This window comes from Pollachius pollachius (assembly GCF_949987615.1).
Source record: "Pollachius pollachius genome assembly, chromosome: 4".
Classification (NCBI taxonomy): domain Eukaryota; kingdom Metazoa; phylum Chordata; class Actinopteri; order Gadiformes; family Gadidae; genus Pollachius; species Pollachius pollachius.
In genome coordinates, this window is record NC_136937.1 from 13,684,967 (window position 1) to 13,703,592 (window position 18,626).

The following is an 18,626-nucleotide window of genomic DNA, read 5'->3' on the forward strand; positions in this document are numbered from 1 at the left end:
ACAGGTGGAAAGGTGGCGCGATATTCAAGAAATGTGATGCAGTATCATTTCAAACGGTAACCATTCATTATGACAGCAGCAGCGAGCAACCCATGCTCTCTGACCCCGTCCACGGCTCTGGTACTTTTCGCAAAAACAGACAAAATGCGTCCAAAGATTATTCAGCACAAAGCTGACAAATACATAAAAAATCACTGTGCATGGGTAATAATAATAATAATAATAATAAATATAATATATATTATAATATATATATAAAATAATAACAATAGCAATTGTTGTTATTTGAAAAGTCTTATGTTTAAATAACAACAATCCACGGGTTTTTGTGCATACACAATTATTTGCCAATAAACATTTGTTAGATTTAGTATGACCTGCTTTTTAGAGCAGTCCTACCAGCACTGAAGACATCGCGACGTGACGGGCGGCTGGTAAGCAGTGGTAATCCTCCCGAATAAAGTGACCTTTTTCTTTAATAGGCGTCTTCTGAATTAAGAAGTCACATATATTTTGTATAAAAATAACTCTAAAATAACAATTTTACTGTGATATTTTTCTATTTGCATTAAACAGTAGGTCAATCGAGTTAATTAAGTTAGTTTATATTTTTTTATGCAATATATGCGGTAGTATATAAAGTAGTAGGAAATAACCCAAGTTAAATTGAATTAAGATGACCAATAAATGTAATTTAGTTCTATGAATGATGCAATGGTAAGGTTGTTTTTCTAACTGAAAGCCAATGGACTGACAGGAACACGATGAGGCTCCCAGCAGCCACTGAGGCCTTCCCAGATGGACCACAAGCCCCAGGAGTTTGGCCCATGACCATCACGCCTCTAGCTGCTGGCCCAGCAAAGCAGAGAGAGGAGCAGCCAGCGGTCAAGAAGACAGCGCCTCCTTGCTTCCTTCCGCCCAAGGAACCAAGACCAGCCCAGGTCAAAATGTTCTTCAAGCGTGCCCGGCTGGTGAGTGGTTCTTCTGGGGCTGAAAGGGAGAGGGTGCCTCCCTGGTGCCTTCCGCCCCTGGGCTCCATACCAGCCATGCTCTTCAAGCGTGGTCCACCTGCCGACACAGTTTGCCCCCAGCCAGAGGAAAACCGTGGCGACCTCACAGGAGTCCCGGGCCTAGGTGTAGAAGCAAGCAAAGTGTATGGGTTGGAGGTCAGGGCTGTAAACCAAAATAACTGTGCGCGGTTCCTCCCGCCGCTGGAGCCCAGACCAGCCAGGATCTGGAAGCGAACCTGGCTGGTCCAAGGGTTGCGCATGCCACTGCCATCCACTAGATGTCTTTGCAACTGCAGATCTGGATTTCTTTTCAACCTAAGATGTGCGTGTGGGGTTGTGTGGGAACCTGGGGCTGAGGAGAAGGTGGCGCCTCCCTTAATCATGCCCCCCCTAGAGCTCATGCCCGCCGCGCTGTTCAAGCTGGGTCTGCTGGCTGAAGGCGTTCGCAAGGCGCAAACCAGCGGAGGCTTTGAAGGACTCGGTATGGGTGGGTTACGCCGTGTTATTGGCCCCGCTCTTCCCTTCAGTGGTTCAAAACCCCTAGTCGTAGGCCAGCCAATCAGGACCAGACACCACAAGCCTCCCTCATTGTTGTCAAGCCAGGACAAGACAGATTCAGAGAGTCGGAGCATATGGGGGAGTGCATCGGGGCCTGGCGGCTCAGGGCTCGGTCAGGTCATACGCTGGCCCACAGCCCAAGTAGGCAGACATGTTCCTGAACCAAGACAGTTCCCTTCCGCCTCCTTCACCCTCAGAGGTGAAAAGCACTGCGGGACCCCCACCCAAGGCAGGACGATCACCTGTAGGAGGATGGCAAGAGCCTGAGGCCTGCTGGATACCCTCCCACCAGCCTGCTCACAGACCCTCCTCACAGACCCCAACCAAGCCTGCTGCACAGACTCATCCCACAGACCCTAACTCCAATGCACCCTACTGCACTATGGACCCTAACCCTACTCCTTACCCTAACCCCTACATCACCAATAAAAAACACTAAAGTGCCACATGGTTGTATTTGTACTGCTTTATGAAATGGTACGGCACTACACATGCACCGTACGCGGCCATCAAACCAGGAGTCTGAAGGAAACAGTGCAAATGCGTCTGGGATTGTTTGGTTGAACAGGGTACTACATAACTGATTACTTGAATTGCAAAGCTAACACGCTACATTACTTGTTATAACATAAAAAAGTAATCTGAGAGCCCAAACACTGTTGCTCTCCATGTCCAATACCATTTTAAAAAGCTAATCGCATTTCCAAGAATGACGTAATATACAACTCACATAGGTGCTAATGTATAGGTATTAGTATTGTTTAATGTAAAGATGAACATGCAGTTACAAAAGTTTTAACATTGTCGAATGTGGCTTCATACTACTTTTTAACATTATCCAGCACTACTTAGTCCTATAAAATAATAAAATGACATCAAAAAGGTTCTAAGGTAGTTCTAAACACAGTTGTGTATCTCTACATTGATATCACTGCTCATTATTTTTCTCCAAGGTAAAAAAAAAAAATACTCTGCTTCCAATGACGCCTAAACTCTGCCGACTGTGATGCTGGAGTGGCTACTAAGCATAAGTGTCTAGAATACATTGAATAGTAATTGAATAGTAATAGTAAGGATACATTGAAGAGTAATTTTGTCGGATCAGACTGACTTATGGAAGTCTTCTCTGCCCATCTATAGCTAAGCTACTGGTGGTCATTTTTACACTGGTTTTTACTTTGTTTACACGTTTTGGATTTACATTTGAGCAGTACAAGCTATTGGGCAGAATGGCAGAGTGAACATGGCTGTTTCTGAAGTTGGTGGTGGCCTTAGAAGAAGAGCAGCTCCATCCCTCTGTTGTCATGGAGATCATCTTGACCTGGTTCTGGTTGATTCCTGAGACACAGGAGAATCGATGAGATTTGAAATGCCCCGTCGTATTGGTGTACAACTTGAATAATGCGATTTCACCATTCATACGCACCACCATCAAATGGCCGTTCTTCGACCTGTAAATCATAGATTCTTGACCGCTCTTGAAGTCAATGAACCCCTCTCTGCCGGGCTGGATATCAAAACGCACGCTACAAGAGTTCACACACAATTAGTGAAATGGAAACATTACAGTGTGTAAGAATCAAACTTTTTGTGCCATATTAACAATGTAGTAGAAACATTAGCATGTACCTTCCCTGGATCACTTTGATACAGCTTTGTTTGTTGCTAATGTGAGACAACTTAGTCAAGGCTTCAAACAGGTAGTCACACTGTAGAATCAGATCCCCCTGAAAACAAGTAGAGCTCTGTTAGCTATTTAGAATCACAGCGTAACAACTTTGCCATTATGTTTCTTATTTATTTATTTTGTGCAGTCCTGAACCTTAAATGTTTGGTATTGACTGTTACTTTTAATATCCATCCATCTATGCTCCGTTTTCCTTGGCCAGGCTCAATTCAAAGTGGATATAAATCCCAGGTCGAAGATCATACTGGCAATTTTGTCACCTCAACATTGGGCCTTTTTTATTTTTTATTCTTTATTATTTGTTCTTGGAGATGCTTTGCTCTGAGTTTCAAAGCATTGAGTTTTAATACAAATTTCTATCTCTGCTATTGGTAGACATACACACCAATGGATTGGTACACTTGTATGAAGATCTTGTATATTAAAGTTAATGATTTGATTTACCTTTTGCTTGGTTTCATCATACGCCACATGGACAATCAGGAAGTTGTCACTCAGGTTGCTGACTGACACACCTGAGTAAAAGGCATTGCTTGATTATGAGGGCATATATAAGCATATATATATATTTATATACATTTATGCATGTCTTGTATGTGACAGTAAATACATTCCGGCAAACTTCCATTAAGGCGACGTAAGGTGTTTTGAGATCCTGTTGTATACACACACACACACACTCACACTCACACACACACACACACACACACACACACACACACACACTCACACACATACACACACACACACACACACACACACACACACACACACACACACACACACGCTGACCACAGTTGATGTCCCCCTTTATCTCCACTGTGTCCATCTCACCTTTAAGAGAGTTGAAGTCGATCCTCTGTTTGATCTTGGCCTCCTCCACCAGGTAGACGGCGGCCTGCGTCAGGATTAGCTGCCTCAGACGAGGCCTGAAGCCGTTCCTGTCGTACTTCACCAAGGGCACGCTGTACTGTAGGGAGCCAGAGGGTTGCCACGGGGATGGGGTGAGCGGGGTCAATCAGTGATGTGGGCTGAGCTTTTGTTTGAAGGCTACACTACACAGTTAACCACCGTTACATAAAACAAATCACTGTAACATTACACAGCTCACCACGTAACCTGTTACATATAACAGGTTACGTTACACAGGTCACCACCATAACATTACACAGTTCACCAACATACCATTGCACAGGTCACAAACATAACATTACCCAGGTCAGTGCTACATTACACAGGTCACCACCATAACATTACACAGGTCACAAACATAACATTACCCAGGTCAGTGCTACATTACACAGGTCACCTCTGTTACATAACACAGGTTGTGTTAAGTACGTTAAGCCCTGGCCAACCGTCTACCTTGATGCCCTCGTGGCGAATGGTCTGCAGCACCTTTTGGTTGATGTCTCCCTCACCTGGAGGAAATCAAGAAGAGTTACTAAATGATTGGATGGTGGAGATGTTGACAAAGATTTGAAATACTGCAGCATATTGTGGCAGGGAAATGGTTATTGCTAAACATTGATTTAGTTTGTGAATCGTAACGACTAGTTTCTCAAAAAAAGTACCTGTGGATTGCGATAATCTTATATAAACAAAAATGTATGCCTACTTACTTATCCTGGTGTCCTGAAACGGTTTACAAACACTGAAAGGATAGTTTTCCTTCTTCCCTTTGAACATGGAGCTGGTGAGCGCTTTAAATTGAAGCTTAAAAAACAGAAAATGTTAATTAAATGCGCCCATCCACATTTTTCTCTATAATTTGTTTTATTCTTTCTAATAATATTGTACAGCTAAAACAGCTACAACTCTAGCTACTAGAGATTGATAATGGAAAGTGCACATGATGTCATTTTAAAGTTTGCCGCGACCAATACCTGAGTCTTTCTTTGGGCAGGTATACTGCGAACGTACTTCCGTACCAAGTGGCGAATGTAAAGCATGTGCAACAGTTTTGCAGCCTGTATATAAAAAAAGAATTAAGCAAATATCAATTACTGCTTTGCCTGTTTTCAACTTCATCAATGCCTTGAAAATGACATCCTCCGAATAAATGTGTGAATCCTCCACAACAAGCAAGCTGTTTCTTAAAACCATAGATGCATAATAAAAACGTAAATAAAACGCCAATGTACCGCGTACCTCTTGCATGATGGGAGGAGGGGTCGGCCAGCTGTTTTTGTCCAACAGCGTTTTGGGCAGGTTGCCCTTCAGCCTGGTGAGGTAGTTCTGTCTGACAAACGCCAGGTACTCTGTGTTGTCACTGCAAGCCGGCTGGTTCCTCATCATGAAACCCTTGATGAACCTGCAACGTGTCACAAAGGCATCAGGGCCTTACTATGTGGATGGATCTCCATCGTGTCTTTGGCCGCATCTCTCCACCTACCGTTTGATCACCTTGACAGCCCATGCACGTTTGTCCCTCTCTTTCCTGGCCATCATCCCTCTCCAACAGTTCTCAATTTTAGTGGCTTTTTTAGAAGATACAAAAAAACAGACAATTTACTATGGTTGCTTTTTGAAACCAAGCAACTGCGACAGACGATACAGTCGGAGCTGGCAGGGGGTCGGGTGTCCTTCTCAAGAAGGCCTCCGGGTAGGGCTGAGGATATTGGGTACAGAACCGAGAGTCTCGGGCAGTATACACTACTGTGTCTTTTGTGTATTTATATAGTTCTAACTGTTTTAGCAGACAACTGGAAGCGCACACGCCAGACTTATGACTATAACGTAAGATCATTTATTCTAACACCGTAACAACACAGCACGTAGCTTTCCAGGGTAGAACGGAGTACCAGGAGAGTCCTCTGTTGGCGATTCTGCCATATATTTATTTTTTTCAGGAACACCCAATAGATGACCGCCACCTTATTAAGTACCAATCACATTGATCTGTGTACATACAAAACTGATAAACCATACTGGTTAACAGGGGCATAGGAATGAGTTTAACATTGGGGGGGACACATATCGGAAACCTGACAGATCCGGTATAATTTTTAGGTGGGACAAATGTGCCTGTCTCCGATATTGGAGGGGACATGTCCCCTCCGTCCCCCCAGGTTACTACGTCCTTGCTGGTTAATATTCTGTGTTGGGAACACCACAGGGTCAATTTGTATCGTAGAGAAAAATCACATTGGTAGCATCAGAGCGATGACAGAGCGAGAGATGTGAAACGCCCGCTGGCCGTTAAAAGAAGAACAGACTGCAGTACCGTGCCTGAGTGGCATGACCTCCTTTAGCGGTGAGGCTACAGGAGGTGACTAGCAGCCAGCAGGAGTGGTTATCCTCACGGTCCACAGCTTTCTTTAAATAGCTGTCATTTGAATAAAGCAGGCAAAAAGCACAAATAAAAAATACTCACCGGCTTCTCGCTGCTTTAGGTAGTCTCCTTTAGCCCGGTAACCTTTGTACTTGGCCTGGATCCGTGTCGCTGTAGCAGTGAATTATATTTTAACCCATATTTCAAAATCGGTTTTGTAGCTATCAAAATCGGTATTGATTGCTTTGATAAACAAACAAAACAAAAGCCCACCCAGGTCATGCTTGCAGAGCTCAAACGCGTCCTCCGTAGCGAACAGTGTTTTGGGGTGGCGGATGAAAATCTTGGTCCTAAACAGGTCGAGAACAAAGCAGTGTGAAAAGAGAGCACTCTTCCCCCACCGATACACCAACAAGAAATATGTAAGTGCTTACCGGCCCATCTTGTATTCATTGGGTTTGTAGCCCAGGTGTTTGACCAGACAGAGCACGCCTTCAGAGGCCGAACCTTTCCATTTGGGCCAAGTGTCCGGACACAAGGGCTTGTACCTGAAGGCACACACACACACACACACACACACACACACACACACACACACACACACACACACACACACACACACACACACATTCCAGTGTGATGATGAGACATTCCTCAATGAGACTTGGCAGCTCCCATGAAGTGAAATCTAGTGCTTGATAACGGGTGTGTGTAAACAAACGGCTGCCGAGATGGCCACTAAGTCCATATTTAGTAAAGTCTACGGTTTCAACCGAGACGAGGCAGTTTAGATCAAAAACACTGAGCTTAGTCACCTGGCGAGGAAGATGTCGTATTTGCGGCGGTAAGCGAAGCCGGCCCTCCTGACCCGGAGGTGCTCCATGAGGCCCAGATACTTGACCTGATGCCTCACCAACACGTCGTCGAAGCGGCCTGGACAAGAGACACCGCCACGGACAAAGCGTCAACGTGCAGTATTCATGGAGCCGCCCTAATAATGCCTTCTGAACAGACATGGGTCAAAACAGCTGGGGTTTTGTCCGAAGGACGACAAATCTTCATTAGCTAAACAGTATCGACGGCCCCCAGCTGGGCAACAAGGCAGGAGGGAAAACTGACTCTGCGCATTGCATTGTCTTTAAGGAATAGACTGAAAGGAAGAGACTGAAATGACATGAGTCTGCAATGGAATTCATAGAGCATCATCTTTTTATGCACCCCTTGATAATCATTATGAGTACATTAGTTATGTATGTGGTCCTTGATGGTCCTACAGGGTCTCACCTGGTCCTACCGGATCTCACCTGTTTTTTTGCCGTCATTGGGCTTGATGCAACGGACGTACCATGGCTCTTTGCTCATGAGGACGTCGGTCAGGCCCGCCAGGCTGCCCTTGAACTGGGTCACCACCTGATCGAGTGGCATCAGATTACTATGAATATGGGCTCACCAGCACATCCCATAATACAGCATGACGTGCTTGGAGCTGTCAACGGGTTCTCAATCTTACCGTTTCTGGTCTTTTCTTGCTGTCCGGCTCCGTGTAAGGGAAGCAGTGTTTGATGATGGCGTTCTTGGACTGCCGCATGACCTGAAGGGGCATGTCGGAGTCACTGAGTAGATGGATGATTGACAGACAGGTACCATGTACCTGTCTGTCAACCATCCATCAAGTCAGTAATGCCGTAGTGCAATGGAGTATGTGAGCCTGTCTCACTCCACTGGTAGAGCCAATCATTATACAGAGTACCACGGCTAAGGCTTTTGGTTCCTAATGGGGCCAATGCTAGAACTGTTAGCACTCAAGGTGTAGGACACATTTGAAAAAACATCCAATCAAATGTCATGCATGATGATGATGATGATGATACATCTACGTCTTTTGAATCATTTCATTCAACAACCTCAACAAATTGGTTGATTTGAATAGGGAATGTGTTATTGTTAGATGAATGTGTCATAGGCAAACTCATAGGCAAACTTACCTCTTTAACATTCCTATACAACAGATCATTGTTTTTGTCCAGGAATCCTGGAAATACAATGAATCAAAAAATCATAATAAAATAACATCAAGAAAGGACACTAACATTTTGGAACAGTATCACAGTACTGGAATTGATCTCTCACCAACCACACAGTACGTCACTTCCCCTGCGTAGTGCAGGAGGCGGAAGTCCCCTCGCTGCATGGTTTTTCTGGTCTTCTGATCGGCCAGTTTATGTCTACAATAAATAATAACAACTGTCATGTTCTCACATATGAGCCAACATTCATTGTCTCACTAGCAGTTCAACTCTGAGGCCAGTCTGACAGGGAGGAGGAGGAGCATTTGAGGAGAAGCTTGAACTCTTTGTCTCTGACGGCCTTAGCCAATTTGTTACTTTTTTACTCTTGTTACTCTTAACCCGGATGCAACATTTCTGTACCTAGACACAGAGCGTCTGTACCCGGACACAGAGAGTCTGTACCTGGACACAGAGAGTCTGTACCCGGACACTGTACCCGGACACTCTGTACCAGGAAAGTGAATGTCTGTACCTGGATACAGAGCGTCTGTATCCCAGTACAGGCACTCTGTATCCCGGTACAGACATTCTGTACCGGGATACAGAGCATCTGTACCGGGATACAGAGCATCTGCAGAGGAACTCACGTCACAAAGTGAGGATGGCCTCCCATCTTCTCCTCCAGCTTCTCCAGGAATGTGAGGTCTGTGGCCTCCCCAGGACGCAGACACTCCTCGTCCTGGTTCACAGCGGGAATCAATCATGACCACGATGAGCCCATCAACCTATTTTGGCTTTGGTGTTGCATTCTTGCATTATTATGTGCGGAATTCTGCTGATCAATTCACCAATACAGAGATGATCCCCCTGTGCTTCTCCTCCACCAAGTCACAGATGATCTTGTTGTTGAAATATGGCACAGGTTCCCACTGGAGATTAGAAAAGAAAAAGAAAGAGTGTAAAGACTCATAGACTAATACAGGGTCTTCATTTATGGTATATAAGAGTGAAGACTCGGGGTACTGTTTACCTCAATTCCCTCCATCTGGTACTCTTCCTGCTCGGACTTCAACGTCAGCTGGATGAATAACTGCTGCAGCTTCTCGTTGCAGTAGTTAATGCAAAACTGCTCAAAGCTAAACAAAAATAAGGATACAGGTGATACATTTATGGTCCGTTCCCTTCCACTCATTACTGGTGAGCTTCCTCCGTGTAAGTGCTTACCTGTTCACGTGGAAAACCTCAAACCCATAAATGTCCAATAGGCCAATCACTGTCTTCCTAGACGAGTCCTGTGCAAGAATTAATCTTAAAGATTACACTTTTGTTTACATTCATTTACATTTAGCAGTCTACACTTCTATACAAACAACATGCAAATGGAGCTGAGCAAAAGCAATCAATTGGAGTAGCTAAAAACATTTTGATATAGTTGTATGCTTTAATCCATCCTTACTCATGTCCTGATTGATTATCATTAACGCTGTCTCAGCATTTATGTTCTAATTATGTACTAGTTGTGCACACACACACACCTTATTAGCTAATGACTCGTTGACCTTGTTCACCAGCCAGTTGAAGGTTCGGCCATAGATGGCTTTGGCGAGGGCGTCCCTGGCGTACAGCGCGTGGTCAACAGCAAAAGGACTGTACACCTGTAAACAACGTTTACTCAGTGAAGGATGTTCACATCTAGTGGTACTTGTTATTTAAGACAATCTTGTTGTTGTCGTTGCAGCACCTCCTCCATTTTGGCTTCAATCTTCTTGTGAGTTAATCCCTGTTGCAGCACCTGTGAAGGAATCCCCAGCAGCTGCCGAGTAGAACACAAAAATACATGCATAAGTACAAACTTATTCAATGGTTGTTTTAAAGGGGGCTGTAGGGGAGATTCAAGTGATAATATTTGAGTATCATTTGTGATAAATTACTTAAACGGCTATTAGGGAGTGAAATGCGCCGTGAGGTTATTTCTAGTGATTTCTCATTTCTGAGCAATCAGGGCATCTCATCCCCGATTGGTTCAGGAAATCCATCTTGCATGTCAATCACAGGTGAGTAAAATACAACCCTTCTGAATGGCAGAGAAACGTCGGGAGTTGTTAGGGTTCAGAATCCCTATGTCTTCTACTCAATTTTGCCCTCTCCCTGTACAAGTCTCGAATCTTACCTACAGCACCTTTAACAACTGGATGTTTAGTCTTAGTCTCACCTTTGACAGCCAGTGTAGCTCTGGAACGTTTTTGAGAACAGCGTATCCCAGAGCGTCAGTTGCAAACTTCACGTTCCCCAGATGAAGCACACTTGCAATTATAGCAAACAGTTGCTGTATCAGGAGAGAAGAGTAATATCAAGTACATTACAACACATTCATGTCATGGGTATTGATAAAGCATGCATTGGGAGCATTTTTCCCCTTTACTTTTTGCCAACTACACAATAATAATTACTAATTAATTTAATGCAAAACATCACCTCCACATCCTTCTCGCTGAATTCTATGATGGAGAGGGCGCTCCTGACGATCTTCCAGTCGCTCTTGTCATTGATAGAGGTAACTTTGGCACAATCCCCCTGCAGTTCAAACAGGATTACAGTACTGCCAATAATACAGGCTTATTGACTTGGGCACCATCATAACATCAGAAAGTGAATGCTCTCATTTTTGGGATCTAGGGATTAGAACATGGGTAAGGAATGTTTTATATATAAATCCCAAAAATATATATATATTGCTTTTCAAGCAAAAAATTACAAATTGATTATCAGAAAGGGTGCATAGCGCCAAAATCACTAAACAACATGCAATAGAAAAAAGAAAAGAACCGGCCTTTAAAACAGTTATAAATACATGAGGAAGAGAAAACCATGTCGGAGGCTGGAGGGGAACCATGGTCAATGTAGTTATCCTTACCTGTACCAGGTAACTGTAGGTCTGGCAGTTCCTCTCAAGGCCCAGCCAGCGAAGGAGCTCGTCATCTCCCCCAGCCACCAGCTGGTAAAATATGTGGAAGTTCCTCTCTCCGTGGTTCTGATGCACGACCCGCGACTTCTCCAGCAGGTAGCTCAGGATGTGGCCCCCCACGGCTCCTCCCTGTCAGCAATACTTTTGTCTTCTTATCCCAAATCTGGCAACAAGTTGTATATTGTGTTTTCACGTCATGTATTCAAACCTACCTGATGGTCAAACTGGATGTCCATGTACTTTCCAAACCGGCTTGAGTTGTCGTTCTTCAGGGTTTTGGCATTTCCAAAAGCCTGAAAGAAAAGAAGATACATTTGTTACGACTCAAAACTCAAGAAAAATAAACTTCACACAGAACGACCAGAGGTGAAAAAAGCCTCTATAGCCAACAACCTCCACCCTTAGTGGGCAGTGATCACCCTCCATCCCAGAACCTCCACCCTTAGTGGGCAGTGGTCACCCTCGAACCCAGAACCTCCACCCTTAGTGGGCAGTGATCACCCCTCAAACCCAGAACCTCAACCCTTAGTGGCCAGTGGTCACCCTCGAACCCAGAACCTCCACCCTTAGTGGGCAGTGATCACCCCTCGAACCCAGAACCTCCACCCTTAGTGGGCAGTGATCACCCCTCGAACCCAGAACCTCCACCCTTAGTGGGCAGTGGTCACAATCGAACCCAGAACCTCCACCCTTAGTGGGCAGTGATCACCCTCGAACCCAGAACCTCCAACCTTAGTGGGCAGTGATCACCCCTCGAACCCAGAACCTCCACCCTTAGTGGGCAGTGGTCACCATCGAACCCAGAACCTCCACCCTTAGTGGGCAGTGGTCACCCTCGAACCCAGAACCTCCACCCTTAGTGGGCAGTGGTCACCCTCGAACCCAGAACCTCCACCCTTAGTGGGCAGTGATCACCCCTCAAACCCAGAACCTCCACCCTTAGTGGGCAGTGATCACCCCTCGAACCCAGAACCTCCACCCTTAGTGGGCAGTGATCACCCCTCAAACCCAGAACCTCCACCCTTAGTGGGCAGTGATCACCCCTCGAACCCAGAACCTCCACCCTCAGTGGGCAGTGATCACCCCTCGAACCCAGAACCTCCACCCTTAGTGGGCAGTGGTCACCCTCGAACCCAGAACCTCCACCCTTAGTGGGCAGTGGTCACCCTCGAACCCAGGACCGAGCTTCCTGCTGTGAGGAGGCGGCTGCTCAGCCCCTGACATGGGAGCTAGCTAACACTCTATAACTGATGACCCCTCTGACCTCCAGCACGGGGTTGGACAGCAGCAGGCGGTCGCGGACGTTGTCCAGGAGGCTGGTGTTGGGGCAGCTGACAGCGTAGTACTGGAGCACCTTCTTGGAGGTCTCCGTCTTGCCCGCGCCGCTCTCCCCCGAGATGAGGATGAAGTGGTTGTTGAACTCGCTCAGCATGGTGCGGAACACGTTGTCGGCCAGAGCGTAGCTGGAAGCAACACACAGAGCGGGGACAGGGCAGGGGTCAGCAACCTATTGAGCCTCACAGACATACTTCATCATGGCCAGCCATCATCTCGTTCAGTGATTGAATGTGGCTGACCAACAAGGCTGGATATAGGTTGTTTTACATCAATTAAATCAGTCACCAAGCTAGGGTAATTTTATCTGTTTAGCACAATAGGGCATCAGAGTATATAAAATTAGAATATAATAAAATGCCAGAAAAGCAAAAGGTATTATTCCTGCAAGGCTACATAGTAGATCTCAATGAAATGAATATCTTCTCCAAACAAGGTTGAGTAATGTACACTCTTCTTTGGCTCTTCAATGAAACATTTCAAGTATAAAAGTTTTTTATGAGTAGGTGTGCTGTAGACCAGAAATTCAGAGTCTCATTTATGTTCACATGTCAACACATGATGATGATGATACATTTTCTCCAGTGTCTCACATGTGAGGTGGGAGCTCAAAGAAGTTGACCCCCATGTAAGTGTCCATGTGCTTCTTGCTGTAGATGTCCAGCTCCTTATAAGGGTTGAGTGAGACCAGCAGTGTTCCGATGTAGGTCTGTGCGGGACGGACAAGACACAGGTAAGCACAAGCCATGTGCACTGCACACATTCAGAACAAAAATCCCAACTATAATAGTTGAGATATATTTCTACGACGTGTAATTGCTGTCCCTGTGTCTCTTCAGAGGGCGTTTCAAGTAGCATTTCCGTCAGAATGTTAGTTCATGCTTGTTTCACAGGGATACAGTGATTTGTAAAGCACTTTTCAACACAAGTTCCTTGTCTTGTTACATCAAGACAAGGAACCAGCAATGATACAATTGGCGTAAAATAATAAAGGTACAGTGTCCCTCGCGGGAAAAGAGCGGACCGGACTCTCACGTAGATGAGGTTCTCGTGAAAGCGCTTCCTCAGGTTGTCCAGGAAGGCGTTCTCGCTGGTGTGGGCGTCCAGCAGGACCAGGTCCTGGACGCCCACGCGGTCCCTAGCAGTCAGCGCGCCCTCCATGTTCCGCAGGATCCGGTTGCACCGCTCCTCCAGACTCTGGAACAAACAAGGGGCGGGGTCAAAGGTCAGCTTGGCCCGTCGACACGACAAAGTAATGATACATGTCCGGTAAAGTCTACGGCCGGACAGAACAACAGTGTGGGTTACTGCTCGTGCCATTGTTGTCTGGTACACACGCTGTCGTCGATGAAAAGAGGAATCTATTTTAGTGTATGGCTTATCTGGCTTCATGTCTGTGGGAGAGAACAAATCCCTCTCTCTGTCCTGTTTTCTTCGTGGTTATCTGTTTAGGCATTTTTTAGTTGACACGCAGATACGCAGTGTGTGTGTGTGTGTGTGTGTGTGTGTGTATGTGTTTGTGTGTGTGTGTCTGTGTGCGTCTGTGTGAGTGTGTGAGATTGTTTGTCCTCAACCTTACGTACCCATACAAGCCATTTATTCCCAGTCGCCAAGCAGTTTCCTTCCCACGAGTGGGACGCTGTATGTCCTTGCTCACATCCTCCACATCACCGATCTAATGTCACTCAGCACTATCTCATCTGTTTCCCCATCCTCCACAATGTACAGCGACCCATCTCTCAAGTCACAATCAGGGACTGAAACATTCTGAAATACAACCTCCCTTAACTTCTCGGCCTTTTAAAAATAATGAAAACAAAAGTAAAAAGTAAGATATCCGAAATATACAAAATTCAATAAAAATGCATGACATGGAAACACACTCCCCCTCTCGGGGGAGTTGTCCCTCTTTGTGTAGCTGGCGGCACGCTATTGAATATGTATTAGGTCAAATCATCGGCCGACTCTTTGCACTTTAATTACAGAGCTATGGATGCGCCACTCGACAGCGTACCTCAGTGGCAGGAGCTCGGCTGCCAAGTTGGCAGAGAGAACAAAAGAGCGACACAAAACACTCTGAGAGGATTCTCTCGCAGTTAATCTCAAAGGGTTTCTGAGTAACAACAGCGTTTTCCTCTTGACGACCAAAAATTATCAACACAAGACGGAAGAACGGTAATAATAACAGATAATCAACATGCATTTGGAGAAATTTAAGAATTAATTTCAGGAATGCATTCCATACCTTCGGGGCAGCTGGATGTCCAAGTTTCTTCTAAAGAACTGCACATCTGCTTATATTGAGGGGAAAGGAGGGTCTTTTTGACAGGAAACATTGATATCCATACCATTTCCTCCAAAATAACTCTGTGGATAAGGGTGACAGGAGGAAATAATCGGAAGGTATGCTCTCTGTGTTGTGTGTGTGTGTGTGTGTGTGTGTGTGTGTGTGTGTGTGTGTGTGTGTGTGTGTGTGTGTGTTTGTGTGTGTGTGTGTGTGTGTGAGCCTGAGTGTGTGTTTTTAGGCCTACACCTAGAACTATTAGTTGAGCATGTGTCTTTTTTTGGGTCATTTGTGCGATCATATTGGAATAGATGGAATAATGTGGTATCGTATTGGTTTAAATTATGTTTCAGAAGAAACATAATTTTCAAATCTTGTGCTCAGGATTGCTGTTTTGCTTGCATTTTTAATCAATGATGGCTTTAAAACCTGAAAATGACTTCATTTCATGAGTTCATTTCAGGAGAAATTCATTGTTGGTACGGAGTGACAGAAAGGTGACAGAGAGGACTTTTTTTTTGTGTCCAAAAGATGACATCCTCTACATCCTCAACTCCGCGATCAGAACTAAATACAGAGAGCGGGATATTATAGAGAAATTCTAAATATACAATGACATAACAAAAACAATGAACATATAATTATTATCTTTTGGGATGTAAGCCTACTTAACGATACTTAGATGCTTAGGGAGATAATCATCAAGAATGAATGTTTTGTGTCCAAATGGATGCTATTTCATTCAATTTATTAATTTATCTTCAATGGTATTGTCTATATGCGCTAGCCTAATAGGAAGACAGTGAAATGCCTGAACAGAAACGTAAAAAAACTAAATGAGTCCCCCAGTGCTTTATAAAATCTGATAGTGGACTATGTCGAGCAAGGGATTTGGTTTACTGTTCACCCCTCAGTGCCAGGGGACTCTGGGCATTCGGCTGGAAGGGTACCCGAGAGCATGGCACAGATTCCGTGGTCCACGTCCAGGGGAAACATGACCTCATCCCCATGATGGACAGACCAGGAAGGAAGTGATGCGGCCCAATGTAATGGACAGTTTGGCTCCGGGTCAGAAGGACAAGAGAGGAGACTCTTCCTGCAAACCTGGACGTCTGACCTTAACCTGACAGCAGCAGAGAGTGAGGCATGTGACACTGTACTTTACCGACAGCGATATATTTTTTCACTTTTCTATGACAAATGTGCTTATTGTAAGTCGCTTTGGATAAAAGCATCTGCTAAATGCCCTAAATGTAAATGCAGATGTAATGTGAGCCAACCGTGAGGTTGCGAGTATTCGACGTGAGGTTGTGGGTTTGAACCTCTTGATGTACATAGTCTAACTGTAGGAATCCTTGAGCAAGAGGCCTAACCCCTACTGCTGCAGCTTGATGATGTGTATCTCAGTGGTCTGCTAAATGGTAAATAGGACTAAAATTCACCACCAGCTGCAGGGGTTGTACATTAGGATGCATTACAGAACGCAAAATGGCAATTCTCCTTTTTGTGATGAGTCAAGAGAAACATAGTAATGTAAAATCCTTAATAAATGTAAATATGCTGTAACCAATGCCATTGGTTACAATGGCATTGGTTACAGTGGCTTTGTTAAACAAATGGCTTTGTTTGCCACATCTTTAATGAGAAACGCCTTGGCTGTTTCAAATAGCAACAATGACTCCCAATGATGTCAAATCCATTCATGATTAATAACTAAACAATGAACAAAAACACCATTACTATTACCAACAACATTCCTATGCTCCTATACATTGCAATGTGAAGTCACGATGTACAAGCCCAATAGCAGAAAACCAGACAACAGATATGGGACAAAAAAGGACGGGAACCAACAAGCAGAAGAGCGAGGAGACTCGCCAACCCAGTCCACAAGACACAAAACACCCCAAATAATCAGGAGGGCCAATACGCGAACAGGACAATCTATCAGAGACGAGGGCCCATCACCCGAGCGGTCGCCTCATTGTCCCCCTCCCACCCATCACACCATGGCTCCACTATGGAGCTCAGATCCTGTTACTCCACCACAAAGTGGCCGTCGGGCTCCTGAAAGAGATAGCGCTCCTCGGGGGCCTCCGCCTGTCACCACGTCACCCCGGGCAACGCACGCGTTTAGGGGGCTCCAGGTGTCTGGGGCAACCTGAGCGAGGCCCCGGCACCGGCAGCAGTACAGCGGCACGGCCCCTCTGTGGCCCCCCGGTGGCGACGCAGAGAGGAACCACGCAGAGAACCGCAGCACCCGGGAACTGCAGCCCGGGTGCTGCAGAATCGCTTGGGGTCGCAAGAGGTGAATTGGTAAAGATTGCAGGGCAGTTCAGTTTGTGTGACTATGCGTGTGTGTACAGCGTGAGAAGGCCAAAAAGAAACGCCTTCCAGTAAAACCGTTAATGTCAGTATAGTCTCTATTAAATATCTAAATAGTGCAGCAATTTACAAACAAATGTTTATCCTGTTAAAAAATATAAGGAGACCATAAAAGGCATACCTCTTTCCTTTCCAACGGCTTGTGCGTCATGGTGGAAACTCTGCTGTGTCCAACTTTATAAATCCCAACTTTATAGATCCCGCTGTGTAGACAGCACTCCTCAGGGCTGGATTAAGCAAAAAGAGACTCTTCCCATGCTAGCACCCGTCCCCTTTCCCTTCACCGCCGGGTGTACAGCTCCGGGTGTTCAGCTCCGGGTATTCTGCGTCGCACTTCACCTCTCGTATCAGTAGAGTCCCCGACCCGTTAGCGTGCGGAGGTCTGTCCGTGTGGACGGAGCAGAGAGGATGGGAGGAGCGGGACGGGACCTCCGGAACGGGTTCCCACATCGCCGGTAATGAGCAGGTGAGGCCGTCTCTGGCTTTGGGAGCCCGGCGGTGGTTAAACATTCATGACCGGCCGGCAGTGGAGGCTGTTCCAGCAATCCACCTTAGTCCACCAGCCTGGACCGTTTAAGGTGGAGTGTGTGCTTGAGTGTGTGTGTTTGTGTGTGTGTGTGTGTGTGTGTGTGTGTGTGTGTGTGTGTGTGTGTGTGTGTGTGTGTGTGTAGTCGGTGTGTGTGTGTATGTGTGTGTGCGTGTGTCGTGTCATACAGGTGTGTGTGCGCGCCCGACTATGCCCGTATGTGCATACATTATGCGGTTTGTGTGTGTCCGTATGCGTGTGTGTTTGCATGTAACACAAGGATGCGGTAACCCAATCTGTCCGCAGACCCTCCTCACACGTGCCCCCGGCCTCCTCCAGCTCCTCTACACAGCGTTACAGCCGGAGGTGTTGTATTACTGATCTTTGATTAGGCGGATGCATTTCTAACTAATTACAAACACAGAACTCATCTAGGATGGAGCGCTGTTGTCTTAGATTCAACACACCCTGCTATCTGTATCTGCTACTGGTGAAATCAAACCCACAACCCTTTTAAAAACACCAATCATGATAATAGAGCATCATTGCTGCAGCGATAAACATAATACACACACACACACACACACACACAC

The 18,626-nt window shown here is 45.6% G+C and overlaps 1 protein-coding gene across 1 annotated transcript; it reads right to left on the bottom strand.

The window, feature by feature from the left end:
- Window positions 1-2,879: 2,879 nt before the first annotated feature.
- Window positions 2,880-17,658, bottom strand: myo1hb (myosin IHb; the record flags this gene model as incomplete). Its single annotated transcript, XM_079734811.1, has 32 exons — window positions 2,880-2,906; window positions 2,995-3,094; window positions 3,198-3,295; window positions 3,700-3,770; window positions 4,090-4,225; window positions 4,621-4,676; window positions 4,878-4,971; window positions 5,142-5,225; window positions 5,407-5,569; window positions 5,651-5,735; window positions 6,632-6,700; window positions 6,803-6,879; window positions 6,964-7,077; window positions 7,345-7,462; window positions 7,834-7,939; window positions 8,040-8,120; window positions 8,515-8,561; window positions 8,660-8,754; window positions 9,186-9,277; window positions 9,387-9,467; window positions 9,569-9,674; window positions 9,763-9,830; window positions 10,074-10,193; window positions 10,280-10,351; window positions 10,751-10,864; window positions 11,014-11,112; window positions 11,453-11,632; window positions 11,716-11,796; window positions 12,768-12,966; window positions 13,432-13,547; window positions 13,874-14,035; window positions 17,629-17,658. 32 exons carry the CDS (start codon window positions 17,656-17,658, stop codon window positions 2,880-2,882), a joined length of 3,141 nt encoding a protein of 1,046 aa, XP_079590937.1.
- Between the last annotated feature and the right edge of the window lie 968 nt (window positions 17,659-18,626).